General features: G+C 40.3%; 1 protein-coding gene across 2 annotated transcripts in view; it reads right to left on the bottom strand.

Annotated features, from left to right (window-relative positions):
* The window catches only part of LOC143284546 (6-phosphofructo-2-kinase/fructose-2,6-bisphosphatase-like), a 98,389-nt gene extending 83,476 nt beyond the window's left edge, over positions 1-14,913 (bottom strand). The window contains exon 1 of one of the 2 annotated variants that reach the window (XM_076591311.1): positions 14,702-14,913. In XM_076591311.1, coding sequence (XP_076447426.1) covers positions 14,702-14,735 — 34 coding nt within the window. In that variant the 5' untranslated portion in view covers positions 14,736-14,913. Of the gene's footprint in view, positions 1-8,989; positions 9,438-14,701 lie in introns of those variants that run through there. The other variant, XM_076591310.1, reaches the window with a different exon arrangement.
* Between the last annotated feature and the right edge of the window lie 309 nt (positions 14,914-15,222).

Genomic DNA, 15,222 nt, shown 5'->3' with positions numbered 1-15,222 from the left:
TTCATTTTTGTATTTTTAACATGAAACAAGCAGAACAAGCAGACCACCACAGAGACAGCAGTATTTTTTTCAGCTTCAACAATTTCACCCACTAAACTTCAAAATTTCTGATCAAATGGTAAATCAAGATCCTACGTGTAATATTAGAATAGGACAACAAGCTGCTTGATTTTTTTTGATTTTTTTTTTTATCTGCTGTCATGGAAATGAGCAATACAATTTTTACAACGCTATACAATGAAATACACGGGTTCATGTCATGTGAAAAAAATCTTTAAGCAGTTATTCTTTTCTACTGCCTATCAGAGCTGAATAACCATTTTCAGTTATGGAGCAAACATTTTCTTTCAAGCAAACATTTTCTTCCTCCAATTTTCAGTGTTGTCCACAAGTGAGCGGAGTGATGGCCTAGAGGTAACGCATCTGCCTAGGAAGCGAGAGAATCTGAGCGCACTGGTTCGAATCACGCCTCAGCCGCTGATATTTTCTCCCCTCCACTAGACCTTGAGTGGTGGTCTGGACGCTAGTCATTTGGATGAGACGATAAACCAAGGTCCAGTGTGCATCATGCACTTAGAGCATGTAAAAGAACCCACAGCAACAAAAGGGTTGTTCCTGGCAAAATTCTGTAGAAAAAATCCACTTCAACAGAAAAAACAAATAAAACTGCACGCAGGGAAAAAAAAAGGGTGGCGCTGTATTATAGTGACGCGCTCTCCCTGGGGAGAGCAGCCCGAATTTCACACAGAGACATCTGTTGTGATTTAAAAAAAAAAAAAAAAGCCAGAGTTAAGGGGGGAAAAATAAAATAAAAAGCTAGAATCTATAACTGGAAAGAGAAAACAAAAGCCCATCAAACTGTCGTTTCCGTACGGACCCCCAACAGCACTACTGACAGTACCCCTGATGTGTTACCTGTGTGTGTCAACAGATCCACTTCATGCGGCGCTGTTTGTGCTGCTTCCAACCTCAATACACGTGTTCCTGCTAACATTTTTACTTCCCGTGACATTGTCCCCTCTGATGACAATATTCCAAACTGTAATGTATCCCCCGTGCCAGTGATAGCCTCTGCTCCGCTTCCTACTCCTGCCACACCTGTCTCAACTCCCAGACCTTTTTCTTCTTTCCCATTGTCCTCCACTGCTCAGTCACCATCTTCTCCTTCCACTGTCTGGCTGCCTAGCTCACCTGCTTCACCATTAGATTCCTCTCTCCTTACCTCTGATCTCTTTCATGCCTGTCTATTCAATGCTCAATCTGTCTGCCCTGATCAAAAGACTGACTATATTTCTGATTTTATTTTTGAAAAAAACTTTGATAGCGTATTTCTTACCAAAACCTGGTTAAAGTCACAAGGTCACGAACCCAAACTTAAACAACTGACCCCCCATGGATACAAAACTATGTCACTTCCTCGATTGTCTCGTGGAGGTGACATCGCCACCGTCTACAGAGATATCTTGGAGTCTTCCCTCTCCTTCTCCCATAACCACGCCTTTCCACATGATACCTTTGAAATGCTAGAAGTCACTCTAAGTGTTCCTGGTCACTCAATCATCTTCTGTTGTCTGTCGTCCTCCTCCTAGTCGTAAAAATAACCTTACGTCTTCTCAGTTTCACGATGAGTTCCAAACACTACCTGATTACCACAACCTTCATTCTGGCTAACTTATGATCCTTGGAGATTTCAATTTTCATTTTGACAACCAGACTTCCACTGATGTCAAATGCCTATGTCTATCTCTGTCCACTCATTCTCTCTCTCAGTTCGTTACAGAACCAACACACAGATCTGGCCATAAGTTGGACTTGCTCATCGCACGTGACTCTGATGCCATGGTTGCATCAGTGACTGTAAATGACAAACTTTCTTCCGACCATTCTGCTGTTATATTCTTGCTTCATATTTCAAAACCTACCAGAACCAAAAAATCTGTTACTCGTCGCAACCTGAAATCCATCAACATTAACACTTTTTCTTCTCAAGCTGCTGAACGCCTTTCCAAAATTTCTTCCCGTACCGACGTATCCACACATTACAACACTGCCCTCTCTCAACTGCTGGATGAACATGCATCCTCTACTACCCGCATGCTCCCTGACAGACCCTCTGCCCCATGGTACACACAAGACATTCGATTTGCAAAACGCAAACGTCGCCAACTGGAAAGACGATGGCGATCAACAAAACTGCAAGTCCACAATCAAATATTCCAAAAACAAATAAATAAAGTCAAACATATGATCTCATCAGCAAAGACAAACTTCTTTTCTTCTCAAGTTCTTGATGCCACATACACCAAATCTCTTTACTCTGTCATGTCAAATCATCTTGGAACTGCAAAAAAGACTTCTTTTCCTTCTGCCTACACTTTATCTGAACTCCCCAATGTCTTCTCCTCTTTCTTTTTCGACAAAGTCCAAAATATTCGTACTATCTTAGACCAAATGTCTTTCCAACCTGTTCATCCTGATCCTCAATTCAGCAGCACTCCTCTCCATTCCTTTAATCCATTGACTGAAACAGAAGTTCATGAAATCCTGAAAGAAATGACAATAAAATCCTATGAGCTCGATCCAATACCAGCCTCAGTCTTTTCCCAGTGTGTCTCACATCTTCTCCCCACAATCACCAATATTGTCAACTCATCCCTTCTCACTGGAACGTTTCTATCCACTTTCAAAACTGCAATCAATCGGCCTATTCTGAAGAAACCCAACCTTGACGCAAACATTTTGAAAACCTATCAACGAGTTTCTAATCTTCCATTCATGTCCAAACGCCTTGAAAAAGCTGTCCTCAAGCAGCTCAACAACCACTTTTGTTTCAACAATCTCATCCACCATTTCAGTCTGCCTATCGTGCTGACCACAGCACCGAAACCACTCTCCTCCACATTCTGAACAATCTACTGATAGCATCCGACTCAGGAAAAATTTCCCTTCTCACTCTTCTCCACTTGTCAGCCGCCTTTGACATGACAGACCATTCAATCCTTCTTTCCCGACTTCATTTTACATTTGGTATCAACGGCACTGTTCTAAACTGGTTCAAATCTTATCTCACTGATCGATTCCAGTCTGTCATTGTTGATCATTTCCAATCTGAACCCGTTAAAATCGAACATGGAGTCCCACAGGGATCTGTTTTAGGCCCAGTGCTCTTCACACTGTACACTGCTCCTCTCACTGAAATTATCAACCGCCATAATATCAGTCATCATTCTTATGCTGATGACACTCAACTCCAGAAGAGTGATAATCCTGAAAAATTGTTGTCGCTTTTGCAAGAAACATCAACTGCTTCCTGGACATTCAAAACTGGATGACTCGAAATAAGTTACAATTGAACGCGGACAAAACTGAAGCAATGATCATAGGAACTAAACAAAAACTGTCTTCCATCACAACTGACACAATCAAACTTGGCAGTACATCCATCCCTCTTTCCATGTCAGTCAGGAACCTTGGTGTTGTCCTTGACAATACACTGTCCATGCAAAAATTTATCAGTCAGACATGTCAGTCCTACTACTGTCAACTGTGGCGCATCAGTGCCATCCGGAAATATCTGTCCACTGACGCAACATCTAGACTTGTCATTTCTCTCATTCTCTCGCCTTCACTACTGTAACTTTCTATTGTCTGGTTTGCCTGCTTCATCCATTCAGTCCCTTCAGCACATACAAAACTGCTGCCCGACTCGTCCTCAGAAAGAAAAGATCTGAGCACATCACTCCTCTTTTGCAACATCTCCACTGGCTCCCTGTCTCACACCGAATTAAGTACAAGATCAGCACTCTATGTTATAAATATATTCACAAAACTGCCCCTTCTTATCTGTGTGGCTGCCTTCACCTCTACACTCCATCTCGCTCACTACGATCGGCTTTGGATCCACTCTGTTTACGCATACCCAGATTCAAAAACTCGACTGTTGGCCGCCGTTCTTTCTCTGTCTCTGGTCCTTGTGATTGGAATGAACTTCCTCTTTCGCTTCGTCAAGTCTCCACTCTCAGCTCTTTCAAGTCTGGCCTTAAAACCCACCTCTTCCCAAAATAGCCTCCCTTGCCTGCCCTTCCTTGTCTTTTGTTTCTACAGTTTTAGAGCTACGCATGCGTGTGAATGACTGGTGCGAAAGCGCTTTGGTTTGTCTCTGCACAAGATTCAGCACTATATAAATACCATTATTATTATTATTATTAACTGCCTGCCATCTCTCATACTTACCGGTACATACATCACATATGCACAAGATACACCCAAATATGCACATACATACACATGAATGCTTCTTCAAAAAGCAAGCCAACACGCTGTTCAATATCTGACACCATTAAACAAATCATTTGTCATCTTTGTGTTCAAAATCTTATCTGGTTGTGCCCTACCTTCAACTGTAAGTAAATTTCAAACAAACGACACTCACCACATCCACAACACTATGTTATCCTGTCCAAGAATTGTTCTGTCTGTATCTGCTCTTGTCATACTCAGGTGGTTTATTGTGGAATAATTATCAGCCACTCTCAATGTCAAACTCGTCTTAGTTAACATATTCTAAAAAAATGTACCATTCAGAACTCATGAAAGAATTTGCAAACACAATGTCTTATACTTTCTCACACATACGCTGTCTGTCTGTCTGTCTGTCTGTCTGTTTCTATCTTTTAACTTTCTTTCCCTTTCTGTTCTAATATTTATGCATGTGCTAATGTTGTTCTTTTTTTTCATTTGATTTTTTTTTTTTAACATAATTTTTAATTTCCCATTGTAAAGTTATAATTTTGAATTGTGTTCCCTTTTCATGACAGCAGCATCAAAACAAGCCAGTTGTGCTCATTCATTTTTCCCCCTTCAACAACAGTTGTTCATTTGTTCATCCATTCCCCCTCTCTCTCTCTCCATTGTGTGATTAATTAAACAACAATACAAACTGAAACCTAATCTTTCTTCTTTTATTCAGTCCACGTTCAAGGCCGAGAGATGACCAGGCTTGGCCATGTCAGTACAGATTGGCAAGTTCTCAAACTGGAGTGATGAATTTCCTTTGAAACAGGTTGTCTTTGTCATTTATCTGTGTGTGTGTGTGTGTGTGTGTGTGTGTGTGTGTGTGTGTCCACACGCATGAGCGCATGTGCATGTGTATGTATGTATGTACAAGCATCTGTGTGTACCAATACATCTGATTATGTGTTTGTCATAATGAGTGTGTGTGTGCATGCATGTGTGTGAATGCACTTATACAGTTTTCTATGTGCGTGTGTTTACATCTGGGTCAACATAAACATATGCATTTTATGCATGCTCTGTGTACTGAAAGCTCATTTAGCTTCAAGCACAGAGTAGCTTTATGCATATGATTTCATACATGTTGTGACAACAGAATAAAAGAAAGAAGTAATATCAAACAGTCGCTCAAAAGTATGAACTGGAATAGACTCGCTGCGTCTTTTTTTTCTGTCCACTTTGACAAAGGAAATATCTTCCTATATTTTTCTGGCACATAATCCCTTTTTTTTTCCTTAACAATTGAATTGTGACACAGGCGGGCAGGGATGCAACTAAGCACAGGTGAGCAGACCTTCCAGTCATGCATTTACCATCATGGGCGCAACAGCTGAACAGTTAAAATCAAAAAGCCTGGAGACTTTCAATATGATGGTCCTGGGTTTTATCCTGATGTCAGTGCCTGACGGATAAAGGGGGAGATTATTGACCCATCTCCAAGGTCAACATGTCCAGAGGCCTGCTGGTTCCTTAACCCTCAGTACAGGCAAAAGATAAAAATATAACAAAATACACATATTACAGATCCTTTACTGTATGTCAGTGTTCAACAGACCATGGAAACATGGACACACCCAGCATGCACACCCCTGAGTATGGCTGCCAACAGAGCAGGATCAAAAACAGTTGTATACATAAAAGCCTCCTCATACTTGCATATATATACATGACTGAGCATGGGAGTTGCAGCCCACAATGCAAAAGGGAACTGTGCACTGACCACTAGAAAAATTAATGGACTGTTCAACTTCAATTTCCTCAACAAGCTGCACCCTAAATGTGTGAAATAATCAACTGTGTCTGTCTTGTGTGACATTAAGGTGTGCTTATGACTCATACAGGAAATGGACTGTTCAGTTTCAATTATCTGAACAAGCTGCTCCCTAAATGAGTTCAATAATCAACTAAGCATGTCCTGTTTGAAGTGAAGGTGTGCTCGTGAATAATAATGAACCAAAAGGGACAACAATTACTTCATGATTACCAAAAGCTTATAATAATGTCAATATGTCTGGTTTGTTTGAGCAGACACTAAAAATGTCCTTTGTGAGGAATTGATTGATTAACAAACTGACGTAATAAACCCTCTCTCTCTCTTGCACGAGAGCTTTGCTGACAACACTCAACTCGCATCAGTCAGCTTCTATTGCTGAAACTGATCAACTGATGACACACATGGTGTCAGTCCTGACCAGTCTGTATCATCAGCAACACATTTCTAATATTTGCGAACATTTAGTTTCATTAGTCATTTGAAGCAAACAAAACATTGGTCTGTGCTTTTGTTTTGTCCAGGGTTGATTGCTGAAAGTCTGTTCTTGCTGGCATTCCAAAAAATTCACCTGACAAACTCCAAAGAGTTCAGATCAGTGTTGCTCAAAATATGTTCAAATCCTCTAAATTTGAACACGTTACTCCTCTCTCCCACTCTCTTCACTGGCCACCTGTTTCAAAAAGAATACATGCTGTCTGCTCTGACATTTTCTGCTCTCTCAAGCTATGGCCCTCACTACCTGTGCACATTTAAGCGTATATTCCAATGGTCGCCTTGGTTCTGCTTCTGATACCAGGCTATTAAATATCTCTGAGGTAAACATGAAGCAACAGTGTCAGAAATATTTCTCTTTTCAGGCTCCCTTCCTGTGGAACAAAGTGCGGGAAAAATTGCAGCTTTCTGTCTCTCGAAAGTCTTTTAATTTAAGCCTGCTTTCCTGCTTTGAAAGCATATCTTTCCCAACAACAGTAATTTTCCAGTGCTGGTGTTTGTATGGTCTGGTTCCAAAAAAATGCATGTTTCGTTGTTGGGAACCTTTTGCCATTTGTGTGTGGCAAGGCGCTTGCAAGTGACCATGCATTCATGTGTGTGTGTGCATGCATGCAGCAGGGATGTGTCTTCTAGAAGGCATCATGGGTGGGTAAATACTTCTTCTTCTTCTTCTTCGTTTGTGGGCTGCAACTCCCACATTCACTCATATGTACACGAGTGGACTTTTATGTATATGACCGTTTTTACCCTGCCAAGTAGGCAGCCATATTCCGTTATCAGGGGTAGATGGTTGTTCAATGGAGGTACTACAGGTGTTTCTGTGTGGGGAGGGAGGGAAACAAAATATAAAGTCTTTGAGCAGTACTTCTTATTATCTGGAAAATAGGCTAAAAAAAATCTCCATTATCATCATTATCATTATATTACTTTGTATTGTAATATCACTTTAATATTACACTTTGATCAAATCGATGACAGAGGAAAAAAAAATAAAAACATGTTTTAAAATGAAGGCTACTACTTGAATGTCAATATTATCATCACCAGCACCACTAACATGGCATGGTATCACTTAACAATGCTCTTCCATTCCACTTCCAGTGTCTGATATATGTCAGAACATTATCCATCTGTATACAACAATGTCCCTGGTTCTTCACCTTAATTAAGATATAAACTGCCTACAACACACACAAGTAATGAAGTTCAGGTATGTATGGCAAGTGGTGACCCAGGTTTACTTTGTGATCAGGTGCACAGTTGAGCCGCAGTGTTTGCTCTGTTTGTCTTCTTTTTTTCTTCTATTTCTTTTCCTGTGGTTCTGGTTTGTCTGTTTTCTTTTCTTTCTTTTTTTCTTGGAGGGGGTGAGGGGGCAGGGAGACGGGGGCAGTTTGGGGAGAGGGGAAGGGCTGTGGATGGAAAGCTGCGGGGTGTTCTTTGTTTGGATCACAGATATTTACATCCTGTTAAAATTTACAGATTTCATTTGTTGGTGTTGTGGTTCTTGTACTTGTAAATATCTTATGTCACCGTTGAAAATAAAAAAGCGGCATTCCAGAATGATATCTTGCTGAGAAAGGAATCTAAAACAAATTAACAGTCACTGACATGTAGAGAACAGGGATACACTTGAAATCACCCGAAGACAATCGCGCAAAAATTCACTTATTGATAGTGTTTGGAGAGAGCAACAGTTACAAAACTATCAATAAATGAATTTTGTAACCGTTGCTCTCTCCAAACACAAACACATGTGCATGAGCACAAGCACACACACACACACCAAACATACATACATTCCAAACATGCATACATATGTGCACCCACATGAACTTACACACGCACACACACGCACGCACACACACACATGCATGCACACACACAAGCATGCGCGCGCGCACACACACACACACACACACACACACACACGTGCGCGCACGAATGCGTGCTCACTCAAAACAAGAAAGAAGGAATGAAAGAAATATCTCTGTGTGCGTGTGTGTGCATGTGTGAGAGAGAGAGAGAGAGAGAGAGAGAGAGAGAGAGAGGGAAAAGTGAAAACAGTGTGGTCAAAGAAGAGAGATAAACAGAGTAAGACTGAGACTAAGAAGTAAGAGAGATATGTGAAGAAAATTGTATACCAGTTCCATGGAAAGAGGGAGACAATAAATTTGGATGTGATTAGCCTTTTTAAGTTACTGAGCCGTAAGTGTGATAGAGACACAGAGACAGAGACTGAGAGAGGCAGTGAGAGACAGAATTTCTATGTATTCATATTTTTAAGGACGATAATCTCATTAATCTCTTTCATATAGGAACTATTGTAATTGTAAAACGCCAAGGGCAGAATCAATTGATCGGGCACTGTAAACACACACACGCACACACACACACACACACACACACACGCACACACACACACTTCCTTACCTTCAAGCTCAAGGGTACCAGTCAGATAACTGGGCATGGTGGCTGCTAACTTGCTGTGGGTCAGACCTTTGTCAGCCTTCAAACCCGAATGCTGGCTTTCTTTTCATACAGTTTCATGCACAGTATGCACTGGTCTCTTCCACCAGTTAAAATGCTCCAACAACTTCTCCCATCCACTGATAAGTCTTTCCCCTCTGGTCTAAATCTTAGCAAACTACAAAAACTTTTCAACAAAAAAAAAACACAAAAAAAAACCGCTGAGTTTAATTTTCACAAAGTAACAATCATACCACACAGTAATACATGCCAGATATATATACATATATATATACACAAATATATATAAACTGGAAATTCTCCCAATCACAGCAGATTAACCCTGGGTCAATAACCAAACACTGTTATCACTGACCGAGAAAACCCCATGACACAAAACAGCGGTGTCTGTGAGTGGGACACGACCACCAACAACCAGAGAGGGAGCTCATTCTCTCTCACTCAGTCACAGGTTATCATGCTGACCTTGCTTTCCACACTCCTACTAGCTGTGAATGTCAGTAGAAAATTAATCCACACATTTCCCCACCTCACCACCCTCTTCCCCCTCCTATGCACTGAAATTCAAGTCACTGTCAGTCACCACTCATTCACTCCCCCCAAACTTCAACTTACTGCTCTGTATGTTCTGAACAATAATATATATATAATTTTAAAAAGTCTTGAAAAAAAATGAATATTGCCTACAGTAACAATGACAAACCACACTAGCGCTGTCAGCGTCAGTCCCAGGCTGACAGTGGCAATGTCACTGACAATGACAAGGGTTTATAACGCTGTGCCATGGCAAATGGCAGCAGCAGAAAAATACACGTCAGCAGATCAAACTGTGGTGAACTAAACACCAGCAGCAGCCCAGACAACAGGAACGTCAAGTCACAAAGCATTTAACCTACACTCTGAGGCCACTGAAACAATGTTGATCAATAATCAGATTTCCCGCCTGCCACTCTCTCCTCTCTTTTCTGCTGGAAATCCACCAGTGCTGAATCTTCTGCATCAACATCCCCAAACAATTCACAATAATAATAATCGACTGTCATTTCTTTCAAACCTTAATTTCACTTCTTTTTTAACTAAAAAAAAATAATAATAATTACAGTCTATCTTGCGTGAGACAAAAACCATTTCTACACCTTTTGTCCAAGACAAAAAAAAAACAACCAAAAAACCTGTACCTAACTCTGATGGCACACAAAAATACCTAGCAAGTTATATCTTATAGATATACCCAAGTCTTTGTCCAGAGCCAAAATGAAAAATGCCAAACAAATCTCTGTTGCACACGGTAAAAATGCTGTCAAACTCAGCTCCAAGTATTCACACACAAGAATCTACACTGTACTGCCAATGTGGATATCAAGGGCTTTAAAATACATTCCATCATGAAAAAACACAAACCCACCCTGATCCATGATGAAACTCAACCACTCAATTACCAAGGCTCCAAGTGTCATCTCAGTGTCTGCATATTTATCTCACACTACATCAGAGTTGAATAGTACTTTAGAAAAAGGACAGAGTGAATGAGAGCAAGCAAGTGAGCAAGCAAGGGAAAGAGAGAGAGAGAGAAAGAGAGAGGGTGGATATTTACAACCAGATGTGATGTATTACATCATGTATTGCTGGCAAAATGAAGCAGTGGACAGCAGTATCTATGAGAGCTCTATTCCATCCTTGTAGCATGGCCATGGGATATGTTACAAAAAAAACAAATGATGTGTGTGTGTGTGTGTGTGTGTGTGAATAGTCTATATGAGTCACAGCTATAAACACAGACAGTAAATATACTTATTTGTATGTGACAGTTGTGTACAACACACAACAAACTTATGTATCTGTACACCAGCGTGCGCGCGCGCGCACACACACACACACACAACACGCACAAAATAGTTCAAAACAAAAAACAAAAAAAATCTTTTCATCACTGCTTAGTCATTGACCAGGTGTGGCCTCACACAAAATAACAGAACACTATACATCCAACATCAGTCACTTGCACTTGCAATTGTATCAGATATCGGTATCCAGGAAAATGTGATATTCATCATCACAATAAAATAAGCATCAATGTAATTTTCTACATAAAAACATCTGTGGCACTAACACTGCAAGAACCTTCACAAGAATACTGCAACAAAGACTCGGTTCTCACACATCAAAACACACACACATGTTACAGAACAAAGTTGATCAAAACAAATTACATAGGTGAGTGAGCTATGTGGCTGCCTGTGTTCCCTCCCCCATGCTCTCTCCCCCCACCCCCTTGCAAGCCACACACAATAGGACATCACTACTGAGTTCACTTGTTGATACACTCCTTGAGGGAGTGGAGGAAGCTTGGGGGGGTGGGGGGGGGGCTGAGGGTAGGCTAACATTATCCCTAAATGTTCACTACCAACTTCCTGATTTTCTACCCAATCACAGTGTGGTTAGACGAGATCTGTTTACTTTAATAAACTTGAGATATGAAATGTGCTTCACAGGTTTCTCACAAGCAGTGTGTGAGTGTTTGTGCATGTGCATGTGCCTGTGTGTGTGTGCGAGAGAGAGAGAGAGAGAGAGAGAGAGAGAGAGAGAGAGAGTGTGTGTGTGTGTGTGTGTCCCTGTCTGTGTGTCTGTGTGTGTCTGTGTGTGTGAGTGAGTGTGTCTACCAGTGTGTGTGTTTGTGTGTGTCTGTGTGTGTGTGTCCTTCAAAATCACCAAGCCAGGCCTGACTGACTGCAGGGGTGAACAGTTCACTGACATCCTGTACTGTAGTGTCACAGCCAATGACAGGACACAGGAGCTAGCTTGGAGTGTGTGTGTGTGTGTGTGTGTGTGTGTGTGTGTCTGTGTATGTACACTGGTGTGTGTGTGTGTGTGCATATGTGTGTGCATATGTGTGTGTGTGTGTGTGTGTGTGCTGTTGTGAAGAGAACAACTGATTTACAACAGGGCGTTTTCTGACTTTCTGCACAAACTCAACTGATTTGATCAGCTACTAATAAAAGTAAAAATCAATACATTGATTTGAAATTATTTCTAGTCATGTACCAATCTTGATATATGAACAAAAAGCACAAGACTTTGAAGCTTCATAAATGTACTGCAAAGAGTAACTGATCCAAATAAAATTGTATATTATATAACAAACAAAAAAATCAATATAAAAAAAAACAGTGCCATCTGAGAAACCACAAAACATGCCCAACAAAAGGGAAAAATAATAAAGCAGCAAGAAATATATATGTATCCTATTATCTATTATAAACAGCAGCATGCCCAAGAGTGTTCACAGCAAATTCCTCTGAGATGTGTGATGGGCAGATCTCTCTCTCTCTCTCTCTCTCTCTCACACACACACACACACACACACACATTCATAGAACACAGTCTATATGTGTGAGAGTGTGTGCATTTGTGTGGGAGGGTTTGGGGGGGTATGGTGGTGGGGCTGGTGTTAATGTGTGAATGAATGAGTGTGTTGACAGGGGTGCATGTGTGTGTGTGCGCTGTATATATCATCTGTCATATATAGAGAACAATACGATGATGGGGAAAACAAATACAGCTCTTCTGTCATTCTTACAACAACAAAAAACCTTAACAAACCCAGGAAAAACAAATTACAGGGAGAACAAGGTAGGGGAGTTAGAGGTCAGTATAAACGCTCCAAAAACAGTAACCCAAGTGTCATTTGAATACTCTCTGAGGAAGACCCACTGTATATAATATATATATATGTATGTGTGTGTGTGTGTGTGTGTGGGTGTGTGACTGCAGTTTCGTCCCCTGTGGACTTGTCAGCTACCTCAGCAAGAGCAATGAACTATTCCCCCATGGCAAATGATCAGACACCAAACACAGTTGTGGCAGTTTAGTGGTGTTCTCAATTATTACAGAGAGAGAAAAATCACAACCCAGCAGCTTCCCAAAGCTGCCCACAAAGGGTGAAGAGGAGAATCAAAAGAAAACAACACAAGAGAGTATGTAATACTAATAGTGAATAAAGGAATAACACCAATAAGAAAAAAAAACTAACAAAAAAACCCAGAATTTTTCATGAACTATTTCATCTCTCCACCTACCTCCGAGCTTATTTTGAATTTCATGAAGAATTATGAACTCCACTGAGCAAACAAGTATCTTTTTTATGCTTGATAACGGAAATGTAATGAGGAAAAAAATTTTCCTGTAAAAAACACTGATGCCACACATGTTTCCAGTTATAATATATAAACTAGCAAAACATAAGTAACTAAGTATGAGAACAATACTGACAGTATCAAATTCAATGCATTTTGATTCTTATTAAAAAAAAGTACAATATAGAATAGATTTCTAAATATCAGTTCTGACAATCCACAACAAATCATCCTGACCAGTCTTCGTTTAGATTTTTTTTTTTTTTTCCTAATTACTTTAGTTTAAAAATGAAGTCATAAAATCATCATCGGGTAAAATGCTTTTTACTCTGTGTCAAATAACCTGTATCAGGGTTCCGAACAGACAGACAAATGTACATTTGATATGTTAGAACACAAAGCACCCCACTTCACATTCACCTTGTGTAACAGATTTACACTTTTTCAGTCTCTGAAATATCATCTTGCAGGTTCTGAATTTGATACCCTTCAACATGCCTGTTCTCAGTGCTCTGAGCACAAAGCTTGCTACTTTTTTCTCACTCTTCACTCTTCTTCTACCCAAGGTTATGTCAGTAATCCAATCTGTTGTAGTCTTCTACTGACTGAACAAGACAACAGCAAATCAGGAACTGTGATATCACCATGGTATGTACAACTGCCTGCCTGCTAAATTTCTACAGTGCTAAAATAACACTTCCTGACTTAGTGATTGTCACAAGATAATTTATGTAAATTTATAATATCTTCTCTTTGCTGTGACACTGCTTGATTTCGCGCCTAGAAAGTAGCAAGAGTTCAAGAAATTAACTTGGAGAGTTGCTTGAAATACCCAAGAAAAAAGATGCCCATTGAAATATAAATTGTAAAGTGAATTGGATTCAATCAAATTCAAAAATTTAATTCCTGTTCAATTATTGTTGTCATGACTGCTGTGTGTTGTGCAATGTTCTCTAAATCAAAAATTTGCAGCGACTACCAATGTAGACGACTGGATTATACGTCACACATCAGGAAATCCGAAATCCCGTTTCTGCTTAACCAGCTGTATGGCCAAATACAAAGGTTGTGATGACTAAAATGTAGCTTATATTGCCTGGGCAACAATAACTGTTGAACCATTCCTTCTTCTTTTTCTTCTACTTCTTCTTCCTTTGCTGTCCTTTTAATTCTCAATGACACCTTCGGAACATGATTAATCAAAATAATGAAAGTGAAAAAAAAAAAACATCCGGAAGAAATTGATTTTCTGGGTCACCCTTTATCGGAAACATCTATAGAATCGATCTGACTGTCAACTGTGTGAGTCGGCTTATATCTTTCATGTTAATATCCGCTGACTGCAGACTTCTTCAAGAAAGAAGCTGTCGCCTCATTTTGCTGTCTGCGTGTACGATGTTGTTCTTATGTAACTTGTAAAGATTTCATTTTGTAAAGATTTCATGAACAGAGATATTTCTATACCATTCAAAACCCTCTGTAACATGAACAACATGATTCGTCCACAGAATCAGTCTCTTACCTTTGTTGGGCAGCGGCACACTTTCATGAGACATGCTTCTGTTGTGACGAAAATCATAAATGAACCCCAATCACCGGAAGTAGTTTATGGCAGTTCAAATCGGAAGTGGATGAGGCTACTTTTTCAATCTTTTGTTTGGAGACACTTCAATAACTGTGTGCGTGTGTGTGTGTGTGTGTGTGTGTGTGGAACAATTTAAACTGAACAACCGTTGTCATGAATAATCGGCAAAGTCCCGAAACTACCAGGTATTTTCCAACTGTGAAGTGTTCCGAAGTTTGTGAAATCGCCGGTTATCAATTCGTCTGTCCCAATGACCTAATTCTCAACCGTTGTCGTCAAGGCATGCGGACAGGCTTACACCTGTCTGTGCAAAAAGTGGCACCCACATTATCTGTTGTGTGCCCATTCACATATTAGGCCTCCCCACAGATCAGCTGTGTGTCAGTTTGTGTGCAAAGGGGGTTGGGGGGTTAAGGGGGAAACGAAGGGTGATGTGTGGGTGGGTGCTTAGAGTTTAG

This window comes from Babylonia areolata, chromosome 8 (assembly GCF_041734735.1).
Source record: "Babylonia areolata isolate BAREFJ2019XMU chromosome 8, ASM4173473v1, whole genome shotgun sequence".
Lineage (NCBI taxonomy): Eukaryota > Metazoa > Mollusca > Gastropoda > Neogastropoda > Buccinidae > Babylonia > Babylonia areolata.
This window is presented reverse-complemented; position numbering and strand designations above follow the sequence as displayed.